The sequence below is a fragment of the Schistocerca americana genome, chromosome X (genome assembly GCF_021461395.2).
Source record: "Schistocerca americana isolate TAMUIC-IGC-003095 chromosome X, iqSchAmer2.1, whole genome shotgun sequence".
NCBI classification, from domain to species: domain Eukaryota; kingdom Metazoa; phylum Arthropoda; class Insecta; order Orthoptera; family Acrididae; genus Schistocerca; species Schistocerca americana.
This window is the reverse complement of record NC_060130.1, coordinates 981,358,072-981,370,073: the sequence shown is the minus strand read 5'-3', so window position 1 is coordinate 981,370,073 and position 12,002 is coordinate 981,358,072. Positions and strand designations below refer to the sequence as shown.

Genomic DNA, 12,002 nt, shown 5'->3' with positions numbered 1-12,002 from the left:
GCATAATCAAAGGATAATTTGGTATCTAAAATGAACAGCACACTGCTAAAAATAGATTTTCAGAAATATATGTTTCTTTATCTTCAATTTTACAGAAGAAATTCCTCAGTATTTCATCAAACATCTTTAAAACAAATAAGTAAAACAATGCTACATTGTTTTTCCTTATAAAAAGATCAAAACAGAGTCAACACATATCGTTTATAAGAGTACTGATAGCAGTTTTACTTTTACAGACAAATAAGGTAAGTACCAAGTATTTGTAAAAGATTTTAAAATGCAGCATGTGAGTAAAATGCTCGGTGTGTTTCCTTGGTTATTGCAATCAAGGAGCAAAAGCATAAGAATAAACAATTTCACTATAGAATCATAAATATTTGGTACTATTTAGGAACAAAGGAGTGGACAGAATTGAGTAAGTTGGGATGGGCTCGCAGCTCAGACATTCAAAAAGGGTTTTGAATTGGCAGCTTTTGCACACATACTTGTTGCACTTAAACATATGCATAATTTTTTATTGTCTTTTGTTGTTTGCAGGAAAGCTGAATTTGACATAGCTTTCTATTTCCAGGTTGGCCAGAGCCAGTACCGAGTGCTTGCAGTTTGTAGAGGCTCGCATGCTCACCTGCTACTTTGAGGATAAAGTCTCATCATGAAATCATTTTACAGGTAAGTATCTTCATAGTTCTGTGAACATTGATCATAACAAGGTCACGAATGTTGTAAAAGACATGCACAGCCCATCAGTGGCAGACAGTGTGGAGTGTAGTCATTTGGTAAACTATATCGAATCCACCCGTAGTTTTATTATAAAAATTCACATCTTCTTGAAGTTTCTTCTCAATATTCTCATTGACCTGATATCCAGCATGCATTTTACTCAGATTAATGACTTTTTTTTTTCTTTTTCCCTTGATATACTGAGAGAATGTTGTCACTTGGCTTGTACAAGTCTGTTGCATACAAAACATCACCTCCACTTCATGCTGCAGGAGGAACCTCTGAGTGATTTCTGAAGAGTGTCAACTAAACCAGTCCCTTTCTGTTTCAGCTCCTCTGCCAGTTCCATGGAGGTGAAGAAGTTGTCATTTGTAATGTTATGACCACAGATGAGGAATGGCTGTGCCAATTTCATAATGACATGGTGATTAAGACCCTTGCTCAGATTATACGTTTCACGTTCGCTATGGTTTGGTGAAACCGTTCAGGAAGCAGCGCTTGTCAGCATCACACAAAAACCAATATTTTATCCCATACTTATCATGTTTACTCGACATTTACTGCATGAATGGGCACCTGCACTTTAAAGGATACAGCAGTTCGTCGAAGTCATGTTCTTGCCTGGCTTGGAGCAAGCAATGAAATTTTAAGTAAATAGATTCCACATTTCCAAAGAAATGCATAATTTATCAGTTTCTTTGTCTCCTTGATGGGACAGAATGAAACCTAAGATGACTGAATGTTGCCAGCCCATAGGGAATCAAAAGCCACACCCATATAAAGCATCATCTGACCTACGAATTATTCATATTTCAGGTTATTTTTCTCCTTAACTGTCATGATATAATCCAACATCTCAAGAATAACATCAAGGCATGTCCAGAAACTATAGTCTGAAAATCAGTGATACCGACATTAAATTGCATTAAAATGTGAATGGGTCAAAAATTGCCCAAGTGTGTACTTTATGTATAAAACGGCAAATTTTTCATACTGCTACGTAGACTAGGCAGATGAAATTTTGGTGAGTTGTACAAACCCATAAATGATTAAAAGTCACAGGATGATTCAGTCCTGTGATGACTGTAGAGAGGGCACAGGGGCCTCGCAAACCCCTGTAGGTCAAGAGTGATGCATGTGGTACTTCAAGTGTCAAGAGGTTATATAGAGGGTTTTTTATTTTTTAATTACTTTCCCTAAAACAATATAGTATTTCTTTTATTTTGTAATCCATCCTACTACTTTCTTTGTTCTAACCACATAATACAATTTTGTTTTCCTTACACATGATATTTCAATTCCTTTTGTAAATCAGGTATTTATTGATGTCTTATTAGTACCACATGTCATTGTTTTCTTCAGAAAGTAGCTGTTAAATGTGGATAGAAACCCGCCTATAAAACAAATTAATTTTGAAACTTATATCTGTCACATTGCACACATCCTTCCAATAATGTGTCACTTCTGATAAATCCTCATGTAACAATATGATATACACTAAGTAGTACACATACCTGCTCAGTATCCTGTTCACTGTTTCCTTCTTTTGCCATCGATGATGTAGCCTCTAGACTGTCCCATTGTTCTGTCATTTTGTTCCACAAAGCCTGAGCATTTACACTCCGGCCAAAATCTTGGCACAAAAAGATAAATACAAAATATTATACATGAAACTGATAACATATTGAATATATACTAAAGAGAAACTAAAAAGGTACCACAGTACTACGTGTATGAGAAAAGTTACAAACCTGTGAACTGTAATTCCAAATCACCACCTTCACCACCAAACTCCTGCATAAATTCTGCAGTCCACTTATCCACCAAATCTTTGGAGGTAATTTCCTTACTTTCATCATCAGCTGTTGATGCAGGTGGGAAAACAATATCACCATCACTCACTTGTTGCATAAATTCCATAAACTGCAAATAAAATACCAAGAAGCTTGAGACTTCAATTCACACATATACAACAAATCATCTGACGATAATTCTTAAACACTACTGTACTACAATATATGACAAAAATCCTCCATTATTGTTGATAACAGCAACATCTTCGCAGCTGGAATAGAAATTTAAGGTAAACACACAAGTACTCGCAGAATAAAATTTCCTATACAATAACATAAATGGTTCAATGTCATGTTGCGGACTTCTGTGTGCTCACAGGGGTCCTACACGATATTACGCAGGTGTTCCAGTTTCTTTGGCTCTTCAGTGTATCTCTCTTACCAAAAATTGTGCAAAAGATATGTATTTCAATGTGACCAAAAACAACCTCAACAAGGACCTCACGAGTTTAACATTGCTACTAAAATAAGTTGCACATGTACAAAAGAATCTGCCAGAACATGTTAAATGTCACATGGTTAACAGTGGACTTTAAGAATGAATAAAGAACTTGCTGATTCTTCATTTTCTGTTGATGTATTTTATGACATTTGGACCTTTCGACACCAACAGCCAGCAAGACACCAGTGGATTATTTTGTCAAAGAACTTCCTCTTAGGTAACGCACAGAAGAGTATATCAGCTACCAGTAAAATTACAGTATTAGGTTATAATACGATTAATATTAGTGCTATCATACTTTACAAACCCAAGTCATTGCATCTGAATAAAACCTACATCCTTTACTTTTTGCCTACTCCACACAACTGGTTGAGGTTTCTTTTGTTACAAGGCCTCCTGTTGGGAAACCAGTACTAAGTATAAAGAAACTTAACTATAATCAATAGCTCTCAGTAGTCTGTAGAAAATTTACTAACTACAATGGCAGCCTCTCTTCTTTGTCTACTTTCTCGATCTCTAAACCAGATACATATATTAAAAAGAAGAGGATGGCGGGAGGGGGGAGGGGGGGGGGGGGGGGGGGGGACAGTAGCTTATAAGCACACTCAAGTTGCTGACATTGCACTTATCACGTCTGGCATTTGCAGTCTGTTTACAGTAGGCATAAGATAATGAAGGGACTTAATCTGTTTAAGGACAACTTCAACAAGAAAATTTCCTTTAACAGGGACATGAATTTTATCCATTACATGCCTCACATTCACAGAAAATAATCCTAATAATATCAAATGACTATACTGGTTTTTGAAAGAAAAAATAAATTTTAGTTGATCCTTTCAGTGTGTTTCCCATTAACCAAAGCAATCATTATGGACAACTGGTTACAGCAGGAAGCTTCATTTGTCATACATTAATATTTATGCAACACAATGAAGGAACTGGTAGAAATAAATAAAATTTCATTGACACACAACCTATATTCCTTGCAAACATGTTGGTGGGCACTGGTATATTGAAACACGGCTGCAGGAATATGTTGAATGAAGAGTAACTGTTTGGGATCTGAATTTTAACTGATGTAGCAGATTACTGGCAAATTTGGATGAACAGGATTGCCACAATACAAAGTGGCATCCTAGATTATGACGAACATTGGTCTGCCATAAATCTCTATACTGTTAACGGGTAAGAACAGTGGTTAATACACTGGAATCCTACTCCTACCTCCAAATGTGTTATAGCCTCATCTCTCATAAACGTTAAACTCTAAAAATGAATACATCCTACTCTCCTTTTATATTATCAGTAATATTTGAACATTACTAGCTGAAATTGGAGAGAAGCCTATCAGAAAAAATTACTTCGTGTCAGTCAACATTCCATTGTTTTTATTGATGAGCATAGTGCAATCAGAGGTGTCTTTGGTTGTTTCTGTTACAAAACTCTATAGCATTAATAAGTAAGGCAGCAAGCTATTGTTGACCAAAAATTGAATGATAATTGTTTCACACCAACACTATTCATTGGATTTGGCCCCTGTGACACTTATGTTGCCTCGAATGAATAAAAAAAAACATAAAATGGAAGCATTTTCAAAACATGGAGGAGGTTGAACAAACATCAGTGTTGAGTGTCAGAACTTTCAGCAACTTAATTAACTGTTTTTGCTAAACCTTTGATAAACTAATCTCTGACCTCTTCTCTGAACATAAAACAAATTCATTTAAAATGGGGTATGCTGCAATCTGCACAATACAAGCAAAACATATTGGATCATACCAGGGTTAGAAGTGATGTCTCATCAAACTGTGCCCTAACCAAAGGCAACTGAGAGTGACTTCATGTCACGTCAGTTGGTACAGCATGCCGTGCTTGATTCAAACATAACCAGGCACAGTGTCTCAAGCCTCAGGTGGTGCCAAATCCATCTCCCATGTGGAAAAGGGGCAATTATAGGACTCAGAATTATAGGAAGTGCCATCCATTCAACCCCTTATCAGGTTCAGACAGCAGCAACTGGACACCAGATCCAGGCTGGAGATGGTAGAACATTCAGCAAATATCCCTGTGGATGTTATTTGAAGACACTCCTCTTTCAGTAGAGCTGCTATTGGTGGCCTATTTTGCTTTCTGGAAATCCTGATGGCTTCCCATACTTGGCCTTAGCTGGTGGAATGGTTTAATAAGTTCAGGGATTCTTGCCATGATCTCTTCTTACTCTCTTTAATAATATGGTTGTATTTGGCCCTTGCCATACAAAAAAGCTGTGAAGTTCTCAGAAGTTGGTCAGCATCTGAACTTGCACAGTGCAAGAACAGAGTGGTACTCTTCACTTCATCAAAGCACAGGCTATATTTGTAGATGGTCTGAGGACTTTGGGATGGCTGCATTAGTGGCTTGGTCAATCAGTCTCATTATGTGATTCATCTATTATTGGCTGCTGACTCAATGTACAATGCCCAGTTTGTCTTTCCAAACATCCACTTTGGCAGCCTACATTTTAGCATCCTTTGCTCTACTAGATGCATTCAAATAGGGAAGTGGTCACTGGAGTGATAATCACCAACTGCTGCCCACTGGGCAGTATCAGTGAGAGCACAGCATGAGATATATGGCAGAGGATGACAGCCTAGAGTGCTGAATAGGGTGTTGGCCCTGTTTTTAGACAACATAACACTTGTAAGGGAGAAGATTCTCAATGGTCTGATCCCGGGGACAGAGTGCATTACAAGCAATAAAATTCCTGCAAAGGAGTAATGACAGGGAACCTGTGTAATTAGATCACTAAGAGCCTCAGGAACTATATTGTCATTTAGGTACAGGTATCAGCGGTATAGTATCATCCTATATGGAACATGCACATTGCAGCAAGCACTTACAATTTGGTGTTGAGGAGGAGACAAAAGGAGTGTTACAGTCATCATTAATGAATAAAGCAACACCACCTTTAGCCCTCTCCCCACTGAGATTGTTCTTTTCATAAATGCTGTAAAACCACTAATACAGGGGCATCAGACACTATAAAATGGATCTCTTGGAGACACAGGAACAGGGGTCTATCCTGTGTTGAGAGTCTTAGTCCCTAAACCCACTCAGGTTCCATTGCAGGATGGAGCCATTTTATTGGTGAGGTTTTTCTATGTCTACCTCTTTTTCTTGCTGCTGGGATTGTAGATGTATGGCAATTAAGTGTAGGGAGGAGAGACTTGTTGGCTCCCTCTGACACACTTAATAAGTCATTACTTCCACTGATGGTCTTGATGGTCTGATGGCTTCGCACTTGCACTTTTATGTTTATGTTTGTGTGCTTGCCCCCTCTCTCTCAATGGTGATGTTCGTGGTGACAGATGCTTTGACATGCTGCTTGCTGCCTTTTTATTGCCCTCAGTACCTTATGTAACTGGTTTGCTCGATGTCGGTATAACAGTAGTGGCTGCTTTGCAACTACATTTATAGAAGCATGTATTCATGATTACACTGCTGCTCTGTGTCTTTGTGGACATGCCGACTTTGGTGAAAGGTTTCTTAAACAATGAGGCAAAGTATGTTGGAAATGTGGGCAGTTACATTGCCTTCTATGACACTTTTCGAGAATATGGTACCCACTTGTTTAGTTTAATGACTTTTCTGTTCTATATTTTGCATCTTTGATTCCATACTGCATAGTCATCACTGCAATTGACACAAAATTCTGGAAGGGAATATGTGACTTCTCCTCCATGGGCTGCTTTGCCAAATGTTGCTTGCCCACTGCATACCAGAGTTGTGTAGCTGTATCACTGACACTTAACATTGCACAGGAGGGTTTGGAATTTATGGCCATACTTTCAATTGGAGTAAACCTGTCTTTACACACTCCGGTAAGTTCAGGGAGGTTGAAGTTATAATAAATGAATCTTGTCCATAAAATCCCACCACTAATACACTTCATCATGTTGGGTAAATCAGTTATTCCCTCATCAGATCATTCCACCAGTAATTTCTGGGTGTCTACATTCATACTATCATGACAAGAGACCCCATTTTTGCTTCAGTTAAGAAAATTACACTTCTGTACCACAACACAGAATTCCCCAAACTTCTTGCATTTGAGCATTTAGTCAGCTTGTTTAGTAGTTGTTGTTTCTAATAGTTAAATGAAGACACATTTTCAGTGAGGCTGTAACTTTATGCAATACTTCTATTTGTTATTGGTCAATTTCAACCTCATAGCCATCATCAAGCATTTACCTCTTAGCACAAAATGAACAAACATTAATCAAACAAGTAACTATAATTAAAAAGAGAAAACTTAGTTATAAAGTCTCTGGTAATACAGTGACAATATCATTAACAGCATGTTACATGTAAGTTGTCATATGTCTGTTGTTTGTGGACCATGCACAAAGTCCAAAAATAAAATAATTGAAACAATGTCCAAGCATTTGAATGTTGGGCTGCATAAGGTTCCCTTTCTGTGCAGCGACCATGGAATATAAAATTATAAAGACTGTAGCAACCAGTCGTGGAAACATAATTTATTTATCTTGTTGCAATGAGATACATAAATTATGTTTCTGCAACTGGTTCCTACATTCTTTATAATTTTAATGTCCAAGCATGTTCCAGCCAGTGTTCTTGAACCTGTTTGTAATGCAGTGATGATCAGCGTCATGAATGATATGAACTACCTACATATTAAACTGTAGCACTGAATCTTGCCATTACGAGGGGCATTCAGTAAGTAATGCAGCACTTTTCTTCTGAAAGCAGGTTGGCTTTATTCAGGATTGCAATACACCATATTATTCGCCACCCTTCTAGCTACAAAACCCTATTTTTTAATGTAATCTTAATTCAATACGACAGCCTTATGCCACCTTACTGGGAGGGCCTGTATGCCTGCATGGTACCACTCTACTGGTCAACATTAAAGCCAACATCTTGCTGCATCAATATCCTTCCATCATTGTGTGCTGCTTCTCTCGAAGCGCATCCTTCAATGGGCCAAACACACAGAATTCAGTAGGTGTGAGATCTGGACCATAGGGTGGATGAGGAAGAAATGCCCAATGAAGTTTTGTGAGCTCTTCTCACGTGCACACACTTGTGAGGCCTTGAGTTGACATGGAGAAGAATGTCATTCACTTTTTCGTTGCGTCAAACTCGCTGAAGTCATTTCTTCAATTTCCTAAGGGTAGCACAATACACTTACGTGCTGATCATTGCACCATGAGGGAGGACATCAAACAAAATAACCCCTTCAGAGGCCCAGAAGACCACTGATACGACTTTACTGGCTGAGGGTGTGACTTTGAACTTTATCTTTGGAGCAGAGGTGGTGTGGTTCCACTCCACGGATTGCCGTTTTGTTTCTGGTTCAAAGTGATGACCCCATGTTTCATCATCTTAGATGATGATTGACAAAAAATTGCCACAAAATGTTCAAATGTGTGTGAAATCTTATGGGACTTAACTGCTAAGGTGATCAGTCCCTAAGCTTACACACTACTTAACCTAAATTATCCTAAGGACAAACAAACAAAAACACACACACACACACACACACACACACACACACGCACACACACACACACACACGCCCGAGGGAGGACTCGAACCTCCGCCAGGACCAGCTGCACAGTCCATGACTGCAGCGCCTTAGACCGCTCGGCTAATCCCGCGGGGAAAATTGCCACAATTAGCCTTGTAACATGCAAGCAATTCCCACAGATGGCCCTTTGTTGCTCTTTATGGTTCTCTGCCAGGTGTCGAGGAACCCAGCAGGCACACACCCTTGAGTACCACAACTGTGGATGAGTATCAGCACTATGAACAGAGACATCAAGTTGTGCAGTAAGGTGTTCGATTGTGATCCACTGAACACCTCAAATGAGAATGTCCGTACGTTCCAAGATTGCAGGCACCACAGCTACGTGTGTCCGGCCAGCACACGGGAGATCAGACAAGTTTTGTGCGACCTTGAATCGATGATGTCAGGCGGCTCACCCGATGACAAATCTTGCTTTTGTTCACTGCCAGATCTCAGCAGACATTCTGCAAGTAACTATGGATATCTGTGGTGCTATTGTTTTCTGCCAAAAGAAACGCAATGACAGCTCTCTGCATGGAACGTACCTTTGTTAAATATACCATTTTGAAGGCTATGTATAGTGTCACCAGAATCGGAACTTCACGAAACTGAAGAAGCTGAAGCAGGAATATTCCATGATGTTTCACAACAAATTCCACTATTTTTAAACTGAAATTGGCCCAGAAAAAAAGTGTTGCATTACGTACTGAATGTCTCTCGTAATATAAATCACATACCACAGCCTATGGATGGGTATTATTAAACATTTGTGCATATTAGTATAACTGGTTGGTAACGACTTGTCACTGTTAGTTTCCATGTGAGAACTGAACAAAACCTGGCCCATTCACAAATGTGTACAACGGGCATCGTAGGCCTATCGACACGTTGAGATGCACGGGCAAAGACGTGGGTAACGTACCCCGCAAATGTCACAGGGCAGAACTTATTCATAAAAATAGATGCCAGATAAACTTATAACAAATCTCATTTAAAAGCATGGAGGCATAATGCAGCCATTAGTGGTTGGACACAGGCTCTACTGATCTACACATACAGATTCATGCAAACAAGTTAGCTACAACTCCACAGCATACATAACTACAAATCACAGCAACACCACCACACCAACATGCTAAACTGGATCAAAAGCTATATTGTCATAATCTATTTTGTCATAAATTACCCAGTTACAATTATAATGTGTATGTGAACAAGCATTTTAGGATGTATTCGGATGAATTTAAACATAAATGATGGGTTGCCTTCATGAAGCAATGTACATCAACATCACGACATTTAGAGCATACTACAAACATTACAATTTGACTACAAGAATTGCTAGTCACGATACAGCACTATACTTGTGGCAAAAGGAATGATGCTCATTAACAGTTTGGCAAATCAAATTTAAATAAAACTATCAAACAATGGAAAATCCAGGATGGAATGTAATAATATTGTGAAAAGGAAAGTTGCTACTCACTATATAGCGGAGATGCTGAGTCGCAGATAGGCACAACAAAAAGACTGTCACAGATATAGTTTTTGGTCAGTAAGGCATTCGTCAAAATTAGATGACAAAACTCATAAAAATTAGACAACACACACACATATACACTCACACAAATGCAACTCTCACACACGACTGCAGTCAGCATGAGTGTATATGTGTGTGTTTGCCACCTAATTTTGACAAAGGCCTTACTGGCCAAAAGCTATATTTGTGACAGTCTTTTTGTTAAATAAAACTATCGGTGATCTGAAATAATTTCTAACATCGCAGAAGGAAATGGCTCTGTAAACTTTTCTGGCATAGTAGTTGATGATATTCATATAGGATGACATTCTGTTCCGGCTGGAGACCCGATACAAGAATCACCACACAAGGAGCATTCAAAGGCTTGACTAAGCAATAGACTGTAAAAGGATAAATGTTAGCAACACATGTACAGTATAAACAAAGTCGTGTACACAATGAATACAACCACAACCTAAAGATACGTGTTTAAAGCACAATTCTTACCAGGTTCATTTTGGAATTTCCAGTCTCCACAAGGAATGTTCAGCATTCAGGGATATGACAGAAATGATCATCTGAAGCAAAAAAGTCTATCTACATGGCTTCTAAGTGGTACACCTTAAGAGCTACAAGCACTTTTTCATCTTTGCTACTGTGAAAAATGTATGTTCTATTGAAGAAGTGTTCTTAGCTCTTAAGGTTTCCATTTTACAGACCCATGTTAACTACACAATTTTTTCTTGTTTTACTCCAGACTCTGTACTCCCAAAATATGGAAAGCAAAACGCTTGCAGTAGAAGAGATTTGTTTCACCATTCCACCAGGTAAACCCTGTATAAGCACCTGGTAAGAACTGAGGTTTAAACACGTTTTCTTCATGGTTATATTCACTCTTGTTCACAACTCTTGATATACAATACACATGACAGTAACATAGCACTGATTGAGACTTCATTATAAACAGGTCCAATAATGCTGACTGGAACATGCCCTGGCAGCCTTTCATGTATTTTATTTTTGGACTTCGTGTAAGGTCCACAAACAGTATGTATGACTATTACATGTGAGTAACACGTTCTTAACAATATTATCAATGTATTAAATGAGGCTTTATAACTAGGATTTATATTTTTATTTACAGTTACTTGTTTGATTAATGTCTGTCCATTCTGTGTTAACAAGTACATGCTTAGTAAGGACCTTGAGACAAACTGGCCATTAGTAAATAAAACTATTACATAAAGTTGCAGCCTCAGTGGAAATATGTCATCACTTAACTAGTATAGAAGGCTGGGACCCAGATATGAAGAACACAAACTAGTTTCTAGGAGTAATGTCCCGTTTCTACGGTTTTTCACAGATTTTAATGCCATAATTTTACATTTCAGTGCTTTCTAAATATAAAAAGGAGACTCCTTTTTGAATGTCCCCACTTCCCATTTAATAGTAATAAATAAATTTTAATACAGATGCATTCTGTTACTGTCCACATTTCTCACAGTCAATGCTGATTACTAAGCAGGACTAGCATTTCAAGCTCTTTTTGGTGGTTGGATGATACATACAACCAGTAGTCCCCTAATCCCCCGGAGGATATTTTTGTTTGTTAATCACAAGACAACTCGGTCCCATGAGTTGTTATGTAAATAAGGGTCAACCAAGATAGAAACTGTTTCATCTCAACACGAAACACAGGAAAATGGAATCACTCCATCTGCTATCATTCTACTTCTCTAAATAATTTTTTTCTGTCTATCTACTGATTCAACTTCTACATGTAATGCATATACAATATATACACAAAACTGTCAAATTATTATTCATGCAGCATTTTATGCAATCTTATTGGTCCCATTATAATTTACAATCCAATTATTCAAGCTGTATATTTAA

The 12,002-nt window shown here is 38.2% G+C and overlaps 1 protein-coding gene across 1 annotated transcript in view; it reads right to left on the bottom strand.

Annotated features, from left to right (window-relative positions):
• Positions 1–12,002, bottom strand: part of LOC124555282 (peroxisomal targeting signal 1 receptor) — a 238,538-nt gene that overhangs the window by 132,081 nt on the left and 94,455 nt on the right. Inside the window, exons 7-8 of the mRNA XM_047129157.1 lie at positions 2,472–2,643; positions 2,235–2,353 (exon numbers count right to left, since the gene is read on the bottom strand). Of these exons, the coding sequence (XP_046985113.1) occupies positions 2,235–2,353; positions 2,472–2,643 (291 nt within the window). The remainder of the gene's footprint in view (positions 1–2,234; positions 2,354–2,471; positions 2,644–12,002) is intronic.